Source organism: Myodes glareolus, chromosome 17 (genome assembly GCF_982192425.1).
Source record: "Myodes glareolus chromosome 17, mMyoGla1.1, whole genome shotgun sequence".
Taxonomy (NCBI): Eukaryota; Metazoa; Chordata; class Mammalia; order Rodentia; family Cricetidae; genus Myodes; species Myodes glareolus.
This window is the reverse complement of record NC_142042.1, coordinates 60,593,503-60,616,018: the sequence shown is the minus strand read 5'-3', so window position 1 is coordinate 60,616,018 and position 22,516 is coordinate 60,593,503. Positions and strand designations below refer to the sequence as shown.

Below are 22,516 nucleotides of genomic sequence, written 5' to 3'. Positions count from 1 at the left end.
CCCTGCAAGTTGTCCTCTGATCTCCACAACTGTCATGGCAGCAGGCCCCACATACACATGTACACAGAAATAAAGAAATGTAATCATTTTTGAAAGAAAACTTTTCTTTTTCCTTTGTGTCAAAATTATTAAACTTTTGGCGAATATCAAATGTGTCATTTGTATCCTCCTAGGACATACCTGCCTCCCCTCCACCCTCAGCTCTGGAGCTGAGCTCTCTCATTGCAGCCTGTTTCTCAAAAAGCCTTTGAAGCAAAATCAGTGTAGAAGCAATGGTCTCTTCTCCTACGCTAGACTGTTTTTCCTGTTGCTGCTTTGCTCATTCATTCATTCATTCATTCACTTAACAGACAGTAAAGACCCAATATGTGCCAAGCAAGGGGACTAATAAAAACCACAGCTGCTGCCATCAGAGAACCTGATAGGAAACACCAATATGTAAACACACAGCATAAACATGTAAACAGGAAGGTGGTGGCTGTGTAGGTGATGATAAGGACTACCAGTAAGTCGCACACCAAGATGCCCACTCTGATGGGCAGGTTGTCAGGGTCCTAAGGGGAAATATACAATAACAATTAAAAACAAAACAAAACAGAAATTCACATGAGGCTCCACCTAGAATATACCAGCTGCAAAGGGAATTATGTATGGTCTTCTACAACAGTTAATTTGATTATTTTGTTTGTTTTTCAAGACAGGGTTTCTCTGTGTAGACCTGGTTGTTCTGGAACTCAATCCGTAGCACTGGGCTGGCCTCAAAACTCACAGAGATCTGCCTGCCTCTGCCTCCCGAGCAATGCAATTAAAGGCATGCACCTCCACCGCCTTCTTCCGGCTTCTGTTTCAGAAGAGCCTTGTAAACCATGTTAGGAACTTTGGGCTTGGAGCATTAGAGGAACTGCCTGCTGCCAAGCCCCACTACTTGAATCAATTTCTGGACCCACATGTTGGACAGAGAGAGCCGATTCTTACAGGTTGTCCTCTGACCTCTCCAGAAGTGTTCCAGTAGTACACACTCACGCCCCTTCCCCCAATAAATGAGTTAATGTAAAACACTTCTCAAGAGAACTTTGGGCTTTATTTCTTAAAGTTTCAAGCATATTTGGGTGGGCTTGTAGGGGTTACAGGGAGGAGAAGGGAAAGATGGCCAGATTGGTTGGCTGTAGCAACACCAGTCAAACAAGAATTACCAAGAACTGAATCCAAAGGTAGGTTGTGTGTGTGTGTGTGTGTGTGTGTGTGTGTGTGCGTGTGTGTGTGTTTGGAGACGGGCAAGCATACAATAAAACGTCTCCCCTTGCTTCTTTCTAAGAGCTGCGTTATGCGATTGGCCTAATCTTTCTCGGGTTTTGTCCCTCGGGGTGCAGTGGGCCACACATTGGTTCTCAAGTCTGCTTAGCGTTACAAGCGCCTACTGTTTCCAAACTGTTCTCTTTCGAAGATCTTCAGGGCTTGGGTTTTTGTCGGGGAGAAGGGGATGAAGCACAGGTCACAGCTGTAAGCCTCATCACAGGTAAAGGGGACTGTTGGTGACATCGAAGCTTGCTGAGATCCTTGGGTTGGGTTGGGCGCCCAAAGAGCGGGGGGAGGGGCGGGATTTGGGGCGGAGCTCCAGTCAGAAAGGAGTAGGAGGTGGGGCCTCGGAGGTGCCTCTGCGGAGGCTGAGAGCATCCTTCTCAGAGTCGGTAGGCACGGGAGGCGGGCTCAGGCTGGAGGGCGGGGCTTGAGGCCCAGCCCTGGTCGCCGCGGAAGACTGCGGGCTTTTCGCCTCTGCAGGGGCGGGATGGGGCAGGGCCAGGGGCGGGGTTTCAAGCCCAGCCTTTGGGTTCACGTCTCCGATTGAGCGGGGTGGGATCTGGGGCGGGGCCTAGGGCGGGACCCATCCTGCCTTTTGACAGCTGTCTCTCCCACAGCCTCAGCCGAGTGGGTTTGAGAACCTGTGGCCCGGCTCTCTGCGCGTCCCCGTCCCCCCGTGGCCCTAGCCCCGGCCATGAAGCGCATCTTTTCCTGCTCCAGTTCACAAGTGGCGGTAGGTGCCAAATGTGTGAGAGAAGGTCTGGGGCTGGGGTCCAAGTCCTGTGTTGACAGAAGTCCTGAGTCCCCATCTCCTTGGACGATCGCATTAAGCCTGCATCGGTTTTTTTGCTGCGCGGCTGCTTCGGCAGTGCGGCCTCCAGCTCTGCTAACTGAACTTACGGGTGCCTCCCCAAACCTGTCCCTCAACCTCCTCTAACCTTTTCTTTCCCAAGGTCTTTCCACCTTGGCTCCTTGTTCTCCCAACATTTATGACTTCCAGTTTCTGGTATGCTTTCTGAAGGTCTGTCCTCTTCCCATGACCCAGCTCTCTACTTCAGGTCTGACTCCCGGTACCAACCCACCTCAGACATCTGCCCCACCCCCACCCCTTGCCTTTGCCTCTGTTCTTACTTCCACTCCTAATTCCTGCCTGATGGCTTTATTTTCCATGCTACTTTCTCCCCACAACTTTCTCTCCCATATGGCTCCGTTTTTACTGTTTGCTTTCTGCCCCCAAAGTACGCTCGGCCCAGTGCCTTCTCCAGCCCTTCTTCAGAGCCTCCTCCACCTTTCCCTCTGTTCCACTCCACGGCACTTCCGCTCCTATTCTTTCAAGCACCACTTCAACCCCCTTTCCAACTGGCCATCCAATATGGAGCCCTTGCTTTCTCTTTAATTTCTGGACACATTTTCCTCAATATTACCCTTGTCACCTTTTGCCTGGACTTCCTGTCTGCTCACTGTGGCTGAATCTTGCAGTCTAACTAAGCAGACAGGCGCTGTCGGAGGGCATGCAGTCGCCTGGTTCATCCCCAAGAGCCCGGGTGAGTTGCCTGCAGAATCGATCCTGGCCAGTTGCAGTGTCTTGCCCTCAGACTGGTTCTTGGGACCAATCAAGTCTCCCTGCCTGGTTCTCTCTCTAACTATTCCTTTTTCTGGTTTAGGGTTTGCGTTCGTTTTCTTTGACTGAGCTAGGGAAGTATGCCGGTGAGGGGTAAGAAGACAGTGGGCTCACGAGGAGGCAGAGGTTACTCTATTCTCCCCTGTCTAGGGCAAAGCAAAGATTTCAGGAGACAGTGGTTCAGGGAAGGTACAGCTTTTCTTCCCTAAGGAGCTATTTCAGAGTGACCCCCCCTGAGGGAATGGCGTCTTCTCTGGAGGTTGGGGTGTGGGTTACTTGGGACTAATATTGCTTAGCTGATGTCACTCAAGGCAAGTGTGAGAAGTGTTGGGTTATCTCCCTGTGCATGGGCAGGCCACAGAAACCTAGCAGGAAGCTGTGAAGCAAGAGTAGGAACTGTTGAGGCCTGTCTCTGTCCCACTTACATTGGCTTCCACACGGAGTTTCCACAGGCTGACCGGCCAGTCAAATGGCATTCACTATTACAGGTAACAGAAACCGCGGCTACCTGGGTTCTGCCTTAATTCTCAGTGATTTTCTAATCCACGTCTACTTTTCCCTAAATACGGAAAGTCTCCAGAATTCTTCCTCCCTTCTAGATTTACGGAGCCTGCTCACTCCTTAGGAAGGGGACAATTTCATTCTTTTTTGATTCTCCTACCCAGGCCTAACTCTGCTTAGCTTCTGAAACCATACAAGTTTAAGGTGATACGACCTTTCTGATTCTCTCATCCCTGGGTAGTGCCTCCTTTCCTAGATGCTGGAGTGGGCTACACTGGGATCTCCCTCTTTCCGTTATGACCGCAGTTCTCCACGTGTTTGACCATGAGGAATGTCTACTCATTTAAATAAATTCTTTGTATCACAAGATCATAGTCTATCAAGAGTGTAGGGACGTACAGGGAGCACTCGGAGCTACATACTTAGGATAAAAACGTTTTCCCCCTCAGATCAAGCTTGCAGAAGGCTTTCAAATAAGTTGGCTTCAGCTATGTTATTTCCCCAAGAAACTTGCCCATAATAAACCCCAAGATAATGTCCTCCGCTTGCCACTCTGAACCTATTTGCAGAGAGTGTGACAGCTTTTCTGGACCCTCTAGAAGCCTGGCTTCCCGGGTACAAAGCAGATCATCTCTCTCTGTCGCTATTCAAGTCCTGGAGGGAGGAACCTTCACCGGAGGCAAGGACTGAGAGATCTGTGCTCCTTTAACAGTTGATCTGCATTGGGCTGGGGATGTAGCTCAGTTGAGAGCGCTTGCCTAGGATGTGTGGAGCCTGGGTCAGTCCTTAGCTGTATAAACTGGGCACAGTAACACATTCCTGCAATCCCAGCACCCAGGCAGAAGAAGCAGAACTTCAAGGTCTGCTCTGTTACAGACGAAATTTGGGGACAGTCTGAGATACATGAGACCTGTCTTAAAAAAAAAAAAAAAAGTGGGGGCTAGAGAGATGGCTCAGTGGTTAAGAGCATTGCCTGCTCTTCCAAAGGTCTTGAGTTCAATTCCCAGCAACCATATGGTGGCTCACAACCATCTGTAATGAGATCTGGTGCCCTCTCTGGCCTGCAGGCACACATGTAGGCAGATATTGAATGCATAATAAATGAATAAATTTTAAAAAAAAGTAGCGAAACAACAAAACCTCATGTACATCACCTACCTGTCTAGGAAAATAACAAAAACTCAACTCTTCTAGTCTTGAGTTATTTGACTCAAAGTTGATGTCTTCAAGGGTGGCATAAACCTGGGCAAGACATAGACAAAGAGATGGGCCGGGAAATAGCTTTCAGCCTTTGGCCTCAGATCAGCATGGAGGATTTCTATTGCATTTGAGATGTTAAGTGTCGGGTCCTCATCCCTTAAAGGCACCCTGTCCTTTTCTATCCTCCTGTTCATCAGCAGAAGCCGATTGCTCCTGCACTACCTGCTGGCGGTGTCTTCCCATCTTGATAGGAAGTCTGAGAGTTCAGTCTGAGATAGAAGAAGGTAAAATTACTTCTACACGTGTTCCCTAATCTCATCAGTAGAAATCACAAAGACGGTCCTTGACAGGGAGTCTGCTGGTTAATTTGGTGATTACTCCCCTGAGGCTGTGATGGCGATCCAGTGTCTCCTCTCAGAGGTGTAAAGGTGAGCAAGCCATAGACCATCTGGGACTCTGGAGCGCTCATCTTGTCCTTTAGTTCCCAGGGGTTTTCATCATGAAGAATGTCTACCCGTTCTAAACACGTCTTGGTGTAATGAAGCTATAAGAAATAAACCAGGTGGACCTAGAAGGACCTAGCTGGAAAGAAATATGTTCATATTGCTAAAACACACTTTACCACCCACCTAACTTGACTAACTCATTGACTGGTTGTAAGCAAGAGCCTTCCACTTACTTAACTGGAAAATTCTAAGCTCTGGAACATCCCAGCAAAGCCAAGCGGGATGATGGCTGGAACTTCCATTTACCGTGTGTCAGCTACGTGACAGACACAAAACTGAATGCTCTTCTGTCATTAGGAAACTGAGGTTCAAGGAAGCTTGAACATGCCTGACACAGAGACAAGAATCAGTTTGAAGAGTTTAGATCTGGGCATGGTGATCCGCACTTAAGATCCCAGCACGCCGGAGACAGGAAGAGCTTTGTGAGTGCCAGGCTAGTCAAGATGTTTACCGAGAACAAGAACACTGTAGGAAGAGGGAAGAGAGTTTAAATTTCTGAATGACAGCACTCGGGAGGCAGAGATAGGCACGTTTCTGTGAGTTCGAGGTCAGCCTGGTCTACAGAGCGAGTTTCAGAACAGGCTCCAAAGTTACAGAGAGAGACTCTATCTCAAGCAAGCAAGCAAACAATAAATAAATTTCTGACCGGAGAACTCGAGGTTAAGGTCAGCTGGTGGCGTGTGGTGGTGGTGTGGTTCCAGCTCTGTTTTCCATCAGATGACCTGGTTCCCAAGGGGCACTGAAACGCGTGTTCGTGCATGTCAGGACCTGCTAGGATGTGGTGGAGTCATTTTGCTTGCTTTGCCATTTGAGAATAAACCTGTTTGGAGACTCTCCCATGCAGGGAGTAACTTCCGAGAGCGAGTAGCTCTGCCCTGGAGGCATTCTCAAACTTTATCTGGGAATAAGTAACCCTTTTCCCATAGCTCTGTACCAGCGTGGTCTGATGTGGGAACTAGGCTTGGACACAAGGGGCCCGAGCAACTTCTGAAGCCAATGCTGCTACTCCTCCATGTGATCCTGGACAGATGGTTAACACGTGTGCTTCCACTGCTTTTCCTGGGAAAGACACACGGTAATATCATCCCTAACTATGTTTCAGGGATGTTTGAGGCTAATTGGAAGGACAGAAGAGGTTCTGAGCGTTTTACAGGATCGTTACCTCAGACTCCGTCTATCCTAGGCAATTTTATGGCTTTGACCTGTGTTGATGATTAACTATTTGTCTTGGCTCTGTAAACAGCACTTGACAATGAATTATTGGGCTTCCGTAGAGTCTACTTTTTTTTTTTCACCCTTTCCTATAACCTCTTTCTTGTTGAGATTACACCTCATAAAATGCAATGGGCCACCCCCGGTTTCTCTCTGCTTCCTGTTTTGTTGTAAGGTTGCCATACGTTTATGTGGTTCTATCTACATTAACTTGTTTAATGTATTGTGGTGAGGTGGTTATTATTGTCTACATTTTATGTGCAAGGAAACAGGTTAGAGTGTTTAATGGCTTCCTCCAGGTCTCATAGCTGAGAATGTAGCTGAACCAGGTCCCAGACTCAGTCCTGATGACAAAGCACCCATCTTGAGACCTTTTCCTCCATACCAGTGATCTCTGCATTCCTCCATTCTTCTCTGGGTTTCCCCTCTCTGGACCAAACCAGGCTTTTCTGTGTTGCAGCCCTGGGTGTTTTTATATGGCTCTCTCTTTTATGCCCTGTAATGCTTCAATTATTTTAATTACTTCTCCACCCTCTAAACCTAAGCTGGAAGGAGGGAACAATGTATGTTCAGGTGTGGCTGGGTATGGAATGGCTGCTCCCTGCCAGGGAGATGAGAGAAGGATCTCTTTCTGCCTCTTCTTGCTGCCTCCCCAAGCATAGCTAGACACTGACTTGCCTTTGCTGACTGTGTCCAGTGAAGAGGTTTAGAGACTAATGGAAGAGAGACATATCCAGCTATGATATAGGAAGCCACTGAACCCCTAATTTGGGGCCTAGAGATGGCTAAATGGTTATAATGGAAGCGAGGGACCTAGATTTACTTTGCAAACCGCTAAAGACAAAAAGCAGCACTGTGGGGGTGGGGTGCTGGGGAGGGTTGGAGTTGTGGGGGTGTTAAGAAGTACTGTGAACCAATCAGAAGCAGTCAGGTTGGTTCAGTTTACTCTAGAAAGACCCAGGGAGCACCAAGGAAGGGGTTCTTGCTAGGATTGCCCTCAGGCTGGGCATCTAACAACAGTAGTGATTATTACAAACAGTCTTGCCAGGTATGATGGTGCACACCTTTAATCCTAACATTAGGAGGCAGAAGCAAGTGGATCTCTGTGAGTTCAAAGTCAGCCTGGGCTACAAAATGAGTTCCAGGCTAGCCAAGGCTACATAGACTTTTGTCTCAAAACTAACTAACTGAGTAAAACGTCTCAAAATGGTGTAGGAGTTCCTTCTGTTTGTGTGTTGCTTGCATTGGGTAATGAATAAAGAAACTGCCTTGGCCTAGTTGATAGGGCAGAACTTAGGTAGGTGAATAAAATAGAACTGAATGCTGGGAGGACGAAGAGCAGAGTCAGGGAGAAGCCATGGATCCTCCACCGGAGATGGACGCCAGTTAGAATCTCCAGTAAGCCACTGACACGTGGTGATACACAGATTAATGGAGATGGGTTAAACTAATATGTAAGAGTTAGCCAATAAGAATTCAGAGCTAATGGCCAAGCAGTGTTTTAATTAATACAGTTTCTGTGTGGTTATTTCAGGTGTAAGCTAGCTGGGTGGCCGGGACAAGCAAGCACCCCCCCCCAACATCAAAATGCTAGACATTTGTCATTATTAATTAATTGGAGCTATGTGTGATGGAGAACTCCGGATGTGATGGCATTCAAGAGGCTGAAGCAAGAGGGGCTTGATTTGAGACCAGTCTGGCTACATAGAGACTCTGAGTTAGCCTAGTCTAGCTTGACTCTGTTTCAACAAAACAAAACATGTTTATTTATTTTTTTATTTTTTTATTTTTGGTTGTTTTGTTTTGCTTTGTCCCCCCACCCCAATACAGGGTTTCTCTGGGTGTTCCAGTACTCACTTTGCAGACCAGGTTGGCCTCAAACTCAGAAATCTACCTGCCTTTGCTTCTTCTCAAGCTCTGGTATTAAAGATGTGTACCACCACTGCCTGGCAGCAAAAGAAAAGAAAAAAGAAAAAAAGAATTAAAAATAATAAAAGTATATTTTTGTTATTTATTGAGATAGTCTTGGTTGACGTCAAATGTAAGCAGAGACTGCTTGTTGGTTTCCTGGCAGCCCAGACCGGAATAATCACACATATGAATTGCAACACTGTTTGGCCAATAGCTTAAGTGTATTCCTAACTAACTCTTATATCTTAAATCAACCCATTTCTATCAATCTGTGTAGTGCCACGAGGCTATGGCCTACTGGTAAAGGTTCTGGGTGTCTTTCTTCTTCAGCAACTATATGGCGTCTCCCTGACTCTGCCTACTCTCTTTTCTATATCTCTTTTCGGATTTCCTGCCTGACTTTACTCTGCTAAGCCATTGGCTGAAACAGCTTTATTCATCAGACAATAAAAGCAACACGTATACAGAAGGACTTCCCACATCACTCAAACTTGAGATTCTGTTATCTCAGCCTCCCAAATGTTGAGAGTGCCATGCCTGGTGCATAGATGCATGCACACACACACACACACACACACACACACACACACACACACGGCTGAGGCTTAGCTTGAACTCCTGATCCTCCTATCCTCTTATCTCTACCTCCTGGAGTGTATTATAAGTAAATCCACACCAAACTTCATAATTTTTAATTCAGTGATCCTCTGGGCACCTTTAGGTTTGTCGTGGACAGTTGCTGTCAATAATTCTTGGGGGCTGGAAAGATGGTTCAGTGGTTAAGAGCATTGCCTGCTCTTCTAAAGGTCCTGAGTTCAATTCCTCACAACCACATGGTGTCTCACAACCATCTGTCATGACGTCTGGTGCCCTCTTCTGGCCTGCAGACATACACACAGACAGAATATTGTATACATAATAAATACATATAAAAAAATAATTCTTGGTGACATATGGAGCGATAAGTATTTTGTTGGCCCCCTTAAGAAAGACCTGCTGCTCTAGGCCTAGAGACCAAGAGCAGGAGGCCACTCCAGGATTTCAGGATGCTTTTCGTCTTGCTGGGCATCGGATATCACTTTTCTTTCCCCATACCATTGCCAGCGCCAATACTCATACAATCTGTAACTCCCGGCTAGGTGGAGAAATGGAACCGTCGTGATCAGAAGCTGCTGGAGGCAGTGCAGCGGGGGGATGTGGGACGCGTGGCTGCCTTGGCCTCTCGGAAGTCTGCCCGGCCCACCAAACTAGACTCAAATGGCCAGTCCCCGTAAGTAAGTCTTCTTGACCCCCAGCCTGGCATGCGGTTCTTTTTGAAAACTTCAGAATGATCAGGGGAGGCCTAGAGCTTCAGAGCCCTTCCTTGTATTGTTTGATTTGGCGAGTAGAGGGATAATCCTTCGCCATGTATCAAGTCCGGAACAAACGAGGGAGGAGGACATTGTCCCCCAGTTCCAGCCACCCCACAAGCCACAATGACTTGAAAAGGATGTAAAGCTCATTAAACCAACAGAGAACTAATTGCTAAACCAAGTTTCCTCATCGCAAAAGTGCGAGGGTGTGTATGCTTGAGAAGTTAGGAATGAAGGAGTAAGGCACGGGTGTCATGGTGCTCGAGGGAGTGATCAGGAGGAAGGCTATACCCCCTGCCTGCCAGCCTTCTGCTCTGTTCTTGCTGACCCTTCCTATGACCCTTCCAGTTCTCTGAGGGCTCTGTGCTAGGACAGGCAGGTCAGCATGTGTCTCCTGAACATCCCTGCAACAACAGTCCGAAATCCCCTGAGATGTGTAGCTCTTCTCGCTTTTCCAGTAGCGTCCTCTGACCTCACGACTGGAGGTCTTGGAGGCAGGCTTTTCCCTTAGCAAGACAGACTGGGAGACCTTCCCTCTCTGCATTGGGAATTGGCTTTGGGCTCTGGAGCAGAGGAAGCAGGACTTGCTAAAGCTCTCCCTGGTCAGCTGTGCTAATACCTGCTTATAAAGCCAGAGTTTGGGAGGTCAAGTCAGGGGGATCAATCGTTCAAGGCCAGCCAGGCCTGTATAGTGAGACTCTATCTCAAAACAAACAACAGACAAAAGCGACTGATCAGAATAAGTTAGAATATTAAACATGATTTAAAAAAAAAATAGGAGCTTCCCCTTTTTATCCCATGGTCTTTCATCCTCTTGTGTCTCTTGGCTTTGACCCGGGCAGGTTTCACCTGGCAGCCTCCAAAGGCCTGACAGAGTGTCTGACAATCCTGCTTGCAAACGGGGCTGACATCAACAGCAAGAACGAGGACGGTGAGTCAGCTGGCTCTGCCTGCCCTTACGCTGCAAGGCTGTCTCTGTGGCTGCAGAGGGGGCCAATGCTGGGCTCTCACAGAGGCTCCAGCTGGCACTGCCTGCCCATTAAACTGCAACACTATCTCTGTGGCTGCAGAGAGGGCCAATGCTGGGCTCTCACAGAGGCTCCAGCTTTGGGCCTTTGCTGCTTTGCTCAGTAAGACTCGGCCAGCATCTCTCCTGGGGTTCCCCTCCCTGTAAGCGAGGCACACACCTCCCCCTTACTCTCCACTGAAGGTGCCAGCTGCTTGGGGAACAGGAATTTCTGGCCCTATGTGGCCTCGAGCTTCTCCCTCTAATCTCCCTCTGATTATCTGTGCGTCTCCCGCCTTCCCTCCCAGTGAGTCATCCACATTCATGGGGCCACCCACCCACTCTCTCCCTCTCTCTCTCTCTCTCTCTCTCTCTCTCTCTTTTTCCAGGAAGCACCGCCCTTCATTTGGCCACCATCTCCTGCCAGCCACAGTGTGTGAAGGTCTTACTTCAGGTAAAGGCAGTCCTCTGATACTCCTATGCAGGCAAGAAATAGATGCAGCGTGTTCCAACCTTGTCCGTCGTCACTGACAACGGCCAGCCGTCTCATTCCCAGTAACATAGCTGGTGGTCATTTATCGCTATGTCCCCAAACCTTCATTTGACACTTACTCTGTATGTATATCATGCTTCATACTGTCTTTGGGGGCAAGTCAGAAACCAGAGTACCCGAGGACTCCTGAGCTCTTCAATGGCAGAGTTGGTGCGGAGACTAACTGTTCTGTATATGGGTGGGTAGAAGAAAAGCAGGGACATCAAATGGAAAAGATGTCTCTGGTGGGAAGGGCTAGTAAGGAGGCTCAGCAGGTCAAAGAACTGGCTGCCATGTCTGAGAACATGAGTCTGACCCCCAGAACCCACACGGTGGAAGGAGAGAACTGACTCCCACAAGTTGTCCCCTGACCTCCACAAGCACTTCCACACCCCTTCCCCCAAGCAGATAAATAAATGAACAAAGCCAAGTAGCACAAAGAGAGACATGCACGCGCAGTGACCTGTGGACGACTTGAGTCTCCAGCAGATCACGAGCACATACTGACTGTTCTACTTTTATTACCCCTCATCTTTCCCAAATCTCATATTATGGTCCTCAAACTCCAGCCGTTCAGGTGCCTTTTCCTTTTGTGTGTTTATTTCCTGATCACCTCTTTTCTCTTAGACCTAGTGTTAGGAACTAGGACTGAATTTCAAAGCTGCCCATCATCTACAGGGTGTCGACTGAGCTTGTGTAGTAGTTGGCTTCCCCCAGAGCCGTGGTCCTCTTGTTCCCTTTCATATTACCATGGAAACTGGCAACTCGCTATGGGGAATGGGTTGAGGATGCTAACACCAAGCTCCATTGCTGCTTCTCTTTGTGGCTATCTACAGCATGGTGCAAATGAAGATGCTGTGGATGCAGAAAACCGCAGTCCATTACACTGGGCAGGTGCGTGCCTGGGGACAGGTGGGAAGAAGCCTGGGAAACAGGATGGAAGGATAACTTTTGGTGGGGATGCCAGCCACTGACGTGATGGGAGATGCTGGTTTACAGCCCAAGGAGATGCTCTTCAAGCCTCTTCTTAACCAACCGTCTTTCAATCCATCCAGCCTCTTCTGGCTGTGCCTCAAGTGTCCTCCTGTTGTGTGACCACGAAGCCTTCCTGGATGTGCTGGACAATGTGAGTATCAGACAGCCAACAGGCAGTGCCTCACACTGGTCGAGGGGCTGCTGCTTCTGTGATCCTGCTTCCCTTCCTCCTCTTTTCCTGATCATTTGGGAGCTCCTACGCTCCATGTTTAGCTCCTGGGCCTGAGCTTGTTTCAGCAGGGGTCGGGAGACGGGGGAGTCGGTCTAGGGTTAAATCATCAAGTCCTTGGTTCTCCCTGGCTCCTCATGGCCTCGCACGCTCCCACCATCTCTGCAGGATGGACGCACACCGCTGATGATTGCGTCGCTGGGTGGTCATGCGGCTATCTGCTCACAGCTGCTGCAGAGAGGTGCCCGAGTTAACGTCACAGACAAGGATGACAAGTAAGTCATCTCTGTCTTCCACCCCAATTTCCAGTTCTTCGCCAATCTAGAAAGGAGGACGTGGGCACAGCGCACGCACTGGAAAGGACAGGCTGGTCTCTGTTCTCGGGGGCCTTCTATCATGAATGGCTCTAGAAAGCTTTGCCTGGTGCCCTGACTAGCTAGCCATGCTAGTACAGATGATGCCGGAAGTAGAAAGGCTACCTTTGGGGGTCACTGCTTTAATTTGCGAGTTTTCAAGCGATTTCCTAAACAGTGGGGCCCTTTTCTTTCAAGTTTTATGCAGAAGAAGAGTGTGGTGGTGTACACCGTAGTCCAGTTCTTGAAAGGTTGAGGAAAGAGGGTCATGAGTATATATGCTGCTGTGAGGTGTGTGTGTGTGTGTGTGTGTTTGCACTTTTGTGCAGAACTTGCATTCTGTAAAGCAGACAAAAATGGAGCCCCCGCAGTGGTCTCCCTTTCTGATGCTACTGGAAAAGTCCTGCCCTGGTCTAATGCTCTGTCCTTGGCTGGTGTTGGTGTGTTGCTCTGACTCCACTGAGTGAAGGCTTACCCTGTACCGGGATTTCTGAAACTGAGAGAAAGCTGGTGTTCCGGGTTTGTCTCCGCCCACAGGTCAGCCTTGATCCTGGCCTGTGAGAAAGGCAGTGCTGAGGTGGCCGAGCTGCTCCTGAGCCACGGAGCAGATGCAGGAGCGGTGGACAGCTTGGGGCACAATGCTCTGCATTACGCATTGCATACACAAGACAAGGAGCTGTGGAGGCTGCTACAGCAGGCCCTGAACCGGCGGCGGAGAGGCGGTAAAAGTCTTTTGTTCCTTCAAGATTCTCTTCAATAGCCAAAGAACTGAAGAAGTTCTTTATCCCACTGCCCATGGAAGCAGTCCTTCCAAAAAATGGCCTGCCAACTTAGCCCAGGCTTTGCTGATTTAGTGCTGTTCCATCACAAGATTCCCCAGCGTGGCCTTCGCTCACTGAGTGCAACTCTAGCTATTGCTATTGTGTTGTGATTTATTTATTTATATTTATTTATTTACTTTTGCTTTTTTTTTTTTTCTGAGACAGGGTTTCTCTGTGTATCCCTGGCTGTCCTGGAACTCGTTCTATAGACCAGGCTGGCCTCGAACTCAGAGAGATCCACCTGCCTCTGCCTCCCAAGTGTTGGGATTAAAGGCTTGCGCCACCACTGCCCGGCTAAAGCTGGCTTTGGACTCAGATATTTGCCTGCCTCTGCCTCCCAGGTGCTGGGATTAGATGGCTATTGCTGTTGTTGTCATTCATATGGTTTTTGCCCACCATTGATTAATGTCCCAATGCCTTCATTGTGCCAGCACAATGATCAGTAAAAGAAATGTGTGTACAAAATAAAGGAACACTCCACCTCTGGGACAGGAAGCCAGAGTTGCTGAGTAGTTAGGGATTTGTGGAGCAAGAGTGTCACCAGGAAAATATGTCTGAGAATTATCATAATGAGTGGCCACTTTTCTCTAACAAAGTCTGAGAACTGGATGAGAACGGAATTCTCATTTGTTCCTTGTCTTCTCTTACAGGTCATGGACTGGTTCAGCACCCAGATCATGTGTCTCAGGTATGGCCCTAAATGTCTCCCCCTTTTTGTTTCTGACCTACTCCAAACTACTCCCAAGCTATTCCAGTAGTTTGTGTGGGCAACAGGACACTCACAGAAGCAAGGCCTTTGCCAAGGCTAGACTAGTTGAGCCAGGCCCTTGCCGAGGCTAGACTAGCTGAGCAAGGCACTTGCCGAGGCTAGACTAGTTGCACAGCCTCACATCACTGGTTTTTGTTGCTGTTTTGTTTTTCTGACCCAGACCTCTCCACCCCAGCCTCAGGTGGGCTCTCCACCTAAGAGCTCCCGGAGAGCAGAGCCAGAGGAAGTGCAGAAGGAGGAGGAGGAGGCTGAAGAGCAGTGCTCAGAAGAGTGGAAGTGGAAGTATGAAGAGGAGCAGAGGAAAGTTAACCAGTTGGAGCAGGAGCTGGTGCGCAAGACAGAGGAGTGTAAGGCCCAAGCTGCAGCCCTCAAAGGTCTGGAGAACCAGGTTCGAGAGCAGGTGCAAGAACTGGGGCATCTCCTAGAGCAAGAGCCCAGGGCTCCAGGAAGACCTGGAGGAGATGGTATGGAGCAGGGTTGTCCCCTGAATCTGCTGGCTGAGCGAATCCAGGAGCTTAAGAGGCAGCAGAAAGCAGCAGCAGCCACTATAAACCCAACAGTAGTTGCCAGGAGAGCCGAAGAGTTGGCCGTAGCAGAGATCCAGTGTGAAGTACATAGCAAGTCCCAACCAGAGCAGGGGCCGCCCCAGAGCCCAAGGTCTGAGAGCATCGGGAAAGTCACAGGACAGCAACTGAACGCCAGTGGGGGGCAGAACCTTGGCCTAGACAACACTGACCAGATGTGCGTTGGCCAGAAGGAGAGGTCCCCGGCTCCAGGGATTGAACAAGCAGGTGCAGTGGGAGAACCAGTGGGCATAGCAGCCATGAACCAGCTCCTCCTACAGCTAAGGGACGAGCTGGCTGCAGTGTGGCGAGAAAAGGATGCTGCCAGAGGGGCTTTGTCAAGACCAGTTCTGGAGGGAGCCTTGGGGACTCCTAGGGCAGAGGCTGCAGCAGCTGCCTGGGAGAAGATGGAAGCCAGGCTGGAGAGGGTGCTGGTGAGGTTGGATCGAGCAAAAGCAGGATTGCAGGTGAAACCCGAGGTCCCTGCTCAGGTGTCCAGAGAGGGAGCCCCCAAAGCAGTCCCAGGATGCACCAAAGAGCATGAAGAAGAAAAGAGGGCTCCTGGAGCCAGAGGAGAGCCCCTAGGGGCCCCTGGAGGAGAACAGGCCTCAGGAGGGGGCCTGGCAAAGGGACACCTGGAGAAAGAGGTGTCAGCGCTGAGACTGAGCAACAGCAACTTGATGGAGGAATTAGGGGAACTGGGGCGCGAGAGGCAACGCTTGCAAGGAGAACTCCAGTCCTTGACCCAGAGGCTACAAAAGGAGTTTGTGCCCAAGCCCGAGGCTCAGGTCCAGCTACAGCAGTTGCGGCGGAGCGTCGGGTTGTTGACGGAGCAACTGGCCAGGGAGAAGGAGGCTACAGAGAACCTGCGCAGGCGACTTGCTTCCCAGAGCAGCGGCCTCCAAGGACTGCGGAACTGCCTGCCCCCAGACCTCGTGGGCAAGGGGAGTGCAGCGAGTACAGCTGCAGAACCCCTGGAAGAGCTGCAGACCTGCATCAGCACCCTGGTGAATAAGCACCTTGAGGCCCAGAAGGCGCTGGCTCGCTTGGAGGAGGAAAACCAGCAGCTGAGAGGATCCTTGGTTCCCTGTGGGAAGCCAGAAGCCTCCCTGAAGGCTACAGCATCTCCCCAAGTGGCCGCCTTGGAGCAAGATCTGGGGATGCTGGAGGAAGAGCTGCGGGCTGTGCAAGCCACGATGAGCGGGAAGAGCCAGGAGATTTGCAAGCTGAAGCAGTTGCTCTATCAAGCCACAGAAGAAGTGGCCGAGCTGAGGGCCCGGGAAGCAGCCAGCCTGCGGCAGCACGAGAAAACGCGAGGCTCGCTGGTTGCCCAGGCGCAGGCTTGGGGCCAGGAGCTCAAAGTTGTGCTAGAGAAGTACAACACAGCCTGTCGGGAAATGGCTCGGTTGCGGGACGCGGCGGAGGAGGAGCGTCGCCGCAGCGAGGATCTAGCGGCTCGGGCGGCCGAGCAGGAGCGCCAGGCAGGCGAGATGCGCGGGCGCTCGGAGCAGTTCGAGAAAACCGTTGAGTTGCTCAAAGAGAAGACAGACCACCTCATAGGGGCTTGCCGGGACAAGGAGGCCAAGGTGAGCTGCAAGGTTGCCTTGAGAGCATGGTGGGGAGTGGCGGTGCCGGTGCGGTGCATTTGCTGCATTTGCGAGGTTGCAGAAGCGAAGGTCAGGTGAGCACTAAACTAAACGGAGTGCTTGGCGCTTGCAAGGACATCCCTGTGCTCGCCTAGGGTGAGAGAGGTTTGGGTTTGAGACTGGAGCTCAAGTGACATACGGATAGAAGAAAGAGATAAAAATAAGCAACGCCGTGGAAGAGAGAAGAGGGCGTAGCTACTAAAATTTAGTACTCAAGGTTCAGAAGTTATGCTTGCCCCTAGGGCTACACCAGGGAACACCACGGCCAATTAGCACCATTTTATCTTAATCCTGCATTAGTCCAGCCTAGTGGTGTAATGTGTTCTGTGGTTTTGCTGAGGTTCTGGGCTGACTCAGAGTCTGATGGGTTAACTGTAGCTGCTCTTCCCTCCTGCTCCTTTCAACACGGGTCCCGAAAACATCTCTATTGGCTAAAAAGACACCGAAGCAAAACCAAACAACAATAAAACAGTTTGAAGAAGTGTGCAGACAGGCACTCAGGAGACCAGTTCAAGGTCATCTTCAGCTACAGAGCTGGTTCCAAGAGACCCTGTCTCAAGACACCAAGCAAAAGCAAGTGACAGCAGTTTGAAATCCACTATTTTCTTGGTGCTATTGGAGAACGAGACATATTTCATACATTCTAAACTCTCATTTTTTAAAATTTAGTAGTTGTAGACCTACCCACTAATGAGTTCGGGTTCCTTGTAAAAAAATGTGTACATTCAAATTTAGAGTGATGGAGGATTATAAACGGCCTTTGCCTGGTGCATAGTGCATAGACAGAAGTGCTGTCCCAAACAAGCCTCATCACGGAAGGGAATTAAAGGAGGTGTTTTGTCAATAAACGGAAAAATGTTAATAAATGGCAAGATAGAATTTGGCATAGTAGTTGAGAGCTTGTAGTGGCTGAGTAGTTGTGGTCTCTGGAGCGAGACTGTCCGGATTTGAATTTCAGTTTCAAGAGTTATACCGGGGAGTCGAGATGTGGTGGCACATGCATGTAAGTCAGCAAGGAGACGCATAGTGGGTGAGGGGTGACTACTTAGCTTGAGTGTTATGGCACAGTGGCAGAAGGCTTGTCCAGCCTTAGGGTCCATCCCCAGAACTGATAACAAAACCACACATAAACCTTAACAGCTGACAGATCTTGGACAACTTTGTGTTTTGTTTTATTTTGAAAAAGAGTCTCACTATGTAATGTTAGCTGGCTTGAAGAAGTAGACCACGCTGACCTTTAACTCATAGAGGTCAGCCTGCTTCGGCTGGAGTACTGATTGATAAGTAAAAATAATAAGAAAAGGGCAGCTCCGCTGGTACAAGAAATCCAATTAGGCCAAATCAAACCAAATCAAAATGCCCATTGTTTTATTAAGAATGACGCTCTCAGGTGGCCAAGGGCATGACTGAGAGACAGGACAGCAGGGAGCCCATGCAGACTGGAAAACCACAGGTTTGTCCTCTGGGAGCATACTTAAATACCCGGTGGGAGTGGTCTGACACCCTGCCCCGCGCCCCTGCCCCCAGGTCGGGATCTGGCATGCTGGGATTTGGAGTCCATACCAATACAACTCCCAGGCCACGGAGGCTGGGATGGATACGAGGGGCTGGGGGCTATGCTCCCAATTTAACACTGATATTCAATATGATTAATTTATTGGGCTGAAGAGATGGCCTAATGGCTAAGAACAATGCCACCTTTTCCAGGGGACTTGGGTTTCCAGTACCCATGTGGCAGTTCACAACTACCTGTAATTCCAGTACCAGGGATTCAGTGCCCCTTTCTGGCCTCCTCAGGCACCAAGCACATACATAGTGTACAGATATACATGTAGGCAAAACACTTATACACAAAAAAATAAAAATTAAAATACTAATGCTGTTGTGGTTGTAAAGATTTTATTAGATTTAAATCCCAGCACCATATATGGAGGTGGAGGCGTGGAGCTGGAAAAATGACTCAGCAGTTAAGAACTTTTACTGCTCTCTCAGAGGACCTGAGTTGGGTTCCCAGCACCCTTGGGAAGTCCACAGCCACCTATAAAGGAAGCCTCAGGAAATCCGTGGACTACTCCTGGGCTCTCTGCTCACCGCGCCCTTGAACCCACCCATATATAGGCACACACATAAATAACTAAAAAAATAAAATCCTTTTAAAATTTAAAGGGCTGGAGAGATGGCTCAGTGGTAAAGAGCTCGGCTGCTCTTCCAGAGGACCCGAGTTCAGTTCCCAGCACCCACCTGGTGGCTCACAACCATCTGTAACTTCAATTTCAGGGTTTCTGAGGGCACCAGGCATACACATTGTACATAGACATACATGAGACAAAACACCTGTACACATAAAAATTAAAATAAATCAAAGTTTAAAAAGAGTTTGATGTAGGAGAATCAAGTGGTCAAGATTATTCCTTGTATTTGAGACCAGTTTGGTTTTTATGAATCCTGTTTAAATAAATTATTATAAATACTCAGAATAGAAGTTTGCAGATTGGAAGCCAGGCGTGGTAACACACACCTTTAATCCCAGCACCCAGAGGCAGAGGCAGGTGGATCTCTGTGAGTTCAAGGCCAGCCTGGTCTACAAATCGAGTTCCAGGACAGCCAGGGCCACACAGAGAAATCTTACCTCAAAAAAAACAGAACCCCGGGGCTGGAGAGATGGCTCAGTGGTTAAGAGCGTTGCCTGCTCTTCCAAAGATCCTGAGTTCAATTCCCAGCAACCACATGGTGGCTCACAACCATCTGTAATGAGGTCTGGTGCCCCCTTCTGGCCTGCAGACATATACACAGACAGAATATTGTGTACATAATAAATAAATATATATATATATAAAAAACCCAGAACCCACCTCCACAAAAACAAACAGACAAACAAACAAACAAGAACCTACCTTATGCACAAAATAAAATGCTCAGAATAATTTTGGGCTTGTGTTCAGTACTTAGTGAAAAGTTGCTATAGCTGGTTGTAGTGGCACACACCTTTAATCTCAGCACTCTGGAGGCAGAGCAGAGGATCTTTGTGAGTTTGATGCCAGCCTGGTCTATGTAGTGAGGTCCAGGACATCCAGGCCTTCCCAGTAAGACCCTGTCTAAAAAGACAAAGCAAAATAAAAAGCCCAAACAAACAAACAAACAAACAAAACCAATGAAAGATCATGAACTATAGAACCAAAGAGATAATTGGTTTAAACAATTATGTATTCGCTGTATGGTTTTGGTTTTATTTTGTTTTTCAACAGTCTCACTGCCTAGCCCCGGCTGTCCTGGAACTCACTTTGTAGACAAGTGTCCTCAAACTCACAGAGCTCCGCCTGCCTCTGTCTCCCAGCTGCTGCAGTTGAAGGTTTGCTCCCCACCCCCTCTGCAGGGATTACTGCATGGTTTTGAAAATGTCTCAAACTCCAGCTCCTACTCATAAACCGTGGCTAATAGTCCTTTCCTGGGTCACCTGGGGAAAATGACTTGGGTCTCTTTCTTTCTTTTTGGCCTTAGATCAAAGAATTGCTGAAGACGCTGGAGAAGCTCTCTGAGGAGGTTCTACAGGTCCGGGGGGAGAATGCTCACCTGGCCCTGCAGCTGCAGGTGGGTTTTGGCCTGCAGGGAAGTGGATGGTGATAGAGAAGAGGGTGGGTAGTAGAAGTGGGATGTTTCAGAAGACTAGCCAGGCGGTGGTCCAGGCTAGACCAGTGATGGGTGATGGAGTCAGCCTTGTGAAACTTCACTGTATCTGTTCCTCACGTGCGCGGTGAGTGTGAGGAGGATGGTCATGTGACTTCCCACGGGCGCTCCTTTTCAGGATTCCCAGAAGAACCATGAAGAGACCATCTCTACCTACAGGAATCATCTGCTGAACGCTGCTCGGGTGAGCTTGGTGGAGTCTGGGAGGAAGCAGGGGTACAGCGCTGAGAAAGGACTGTTCCCTTTGTCCCTTCTCGTTCCTACACATGCTTGTCATGTTTTTTGGCCGCCAGACTCAGTGGCGGGTCTCTGGATCGCATTAGGTAGCTCAGGAGAGGCTATGTGTGACACGGAAGAAGTGTCAGCTCCCTAACCCCTCGTGAGGCTTTGCCCGGTCCCCATGCCCTTCTCAGTTTCCTCTGAGATGACTCTGCATGAATCATGGGAGACTGGCGAGGCTTGCTCTTTCCTTAGCGGTGGTAACCACAGGGAGTGGAATTATTATTATGTACCAGGCGCTTGCTTCGTGTTCATAACGCGGTCTGTACAGCAATCCCCGGGAAGCAGACGTCTTTCTCTTCCTTGTGATGAAGGGAAAATAGCCACGGGCAAGTTAAATATTTAAAGTCACAAGCGAGGGCCAGGTCTCTAGCTCATGGACAGAGCACTTACTTGCCTTGTAGGCAGGAAGTCCTGCTCAGTCCCAAGTACTGCAACCCCAAACCGTAGCACAGCAGACAAGCAGAATGTGTTAAGGGTTACGGAATTATAAGAGGTAATGACTGGTATTCCATATCCCTCACCTGCCTCTCCTTCTGTTCTGTTCTTCTTCCTTTGTCGTTCCTGCTACCTCCAGGGCTACATGGAACAAGATGTGTACAATATCCTACTCCGAATCCTCAGCATGCAGGAGTGAGAGAGGCTCACCGCGTACCCTCATAGATAATGGCATTTCCCTTTTGTGAGTTGTGGGTGGAGGGAATGAGGGCTGGGCCCAGAGAAGACGGACTCGAGGGAAAGGGTGTTATGGAAGGGATTAGGGTGGTTCCGTTGGCCACTCTGGTGGCCTGCACTGGGGAGCATTTGCCGGAAAGTCAACTGAGGAAGACAAAGCGTGAGAGTCCCTAGCGGGGAGTCAGGACTCTGAGCAGGTGGCCTAAGGGTCACAGGAATGACTGTGGATGGAACACAAGGCTAGAACGTTTTCCTAACGTCTGGCATAAGGAGATGCCAGTGAAGGCTAAAGGGTAGTGGACGGTGGCGCGGTTATTCCCTAGGGCGGGACTTTACAGATCCCAGGCTTGCCTTTTCATTTCCATACCCTTCATTCAAAAGCCAACTCTCTCCCAGTCTCCTTCCTTTGTGGGCAGCCTCTTCCCATCCGGGAAGACAGCATCCCCTTTAGCATGTTGGTGTGGGCAGGAGGAGAGTGAGGGTGTAGAACTGTGTGCATTTCCTCCTTGAATTATTTCTTGCAGGGATTAAGAACGCTGCCTGGTTCACAGAGGCTCTATCCAGTTGTGGTGGGCACGTGGGTGGGTGGGTGATTGCCCACTAGGGGTGGTGTGGGTAGGGCGTCACTGGACACGTGGACCCCAGACCCGAAAACCTGGACCCCGGAATCAGCACAGAACAGAATTGTGGATGTAAACCAGCTCCACGGAGAATAAAGCTGGAAGCAGGATGGTCCTGGGTATCATTGTGGTTTTTGTCAAAAAAAGGTGGGGTGGGAAACAAATCTTGACTAAACAACTTAAAAAATAAAGCCGGGCGTGGTGGTGCACACCTTGGTCTCAGCACTTGGGGGGTGAGGGTGGGGAAAGCAGAAGTTCAGGGACAGCCTTGGCTACTTAGTGAGTCCAAGGTCAGCCTGGGCTGCAGTTGCCACTCTGTCTAAAAACAAATGAACGCTACATCCTTTCTCCTCCTGCTAGCAAAGTCCCTTTCTAGGATAATTTTGTATCTGCTGACCTATGTCAGTACAGGGCAGTCACAGGAGTGTGCAGTGTTTACTAGCTGCCCTCCCCACCCCCCCACCTCCCGCACCTCCCCCCCCCACCCGCCATGGTGCTTAGGCAGATTTGCACTGCTGTGCGCCCAGCCCACATATCACAGAGTAGCTTTACCGCACCAGGAATTCTATATGCTCTGCCTGTTGGTTCCTCCCCACCCTCTAACGCCTGACCTTTTTTTCCCTTTGAAACAGGGTTTCTTTGTGTAGCCCAGGCTGTCCTGGAACTTGCTCTGTAGATCAGGCTGGCCTCAAACTCACTGAGATCCTCCTGCCTCTGCCTCCTGAGTGCTGGATTAAATCCTGTGCGTCTACTTCATTTTTC

General features: G+C 49.4%; 1 protein-coding gene across 4 annotated transcripts; it reads left to right on the top strand.

Annotated features, from left to right (window-relative positions):
• The first annotated feature begins 1,882 nt into the window (after nucleotides 1–1,882).
• On the top strand, nucleotides 1,883–21,864 carry Ankrd35 (ankyrin repeat domain 35). 4 transcript variants are annotated; one of them, XM_087897733.1, is made up of 14 exons: nucleotides 1,883–2,032; nucleotides 9,390–9,520; nucleotides 10,445–10,533; nucleotides 10,998–11,062; nucleotides 11,977–12,034; nucleotides 12,196–12,266; nucleotides 12,513–12,619; nucleotides 13,235–13,419; nucleotides 14,169–14,206; nucleotides 14,448–16,436; nucleotides 19,995–20,084; nucleotides 20,299–20,364; nucleotides 21,037–21,141; nucleotides 21,659–21,864. In XM_087897733.1, exons 1-13 carry the CDS (start codon nucleotides 1,994–1,996, stop codon nucleotides 21,094–21,096), a joined length of 2,988 nt encoding a protein of 995 aa, XP_087753859.1. In that variant the 5' UTR covers nucleotides 1,883–1,993; the 3' UTR covers nucleotides 21,097–21,141; nucleotides 21,659–21,864. The 4 variants fall into 4 exon arrangements, with proteins under 4 accessions (XP_087753859.1, XP_087753860.1, XP_087753858.1 ...); XM_087897734.1 differs by having other exon boundaries at nucleotides 14,463–16,436; nucleotides 21,037–21,864; XM_087897732.1 differs by having other exon boundaries at nucleotides 21,037–21,864.
• Nucleotides 21,865–22,516: the final 652 nt, after the last annotated feature.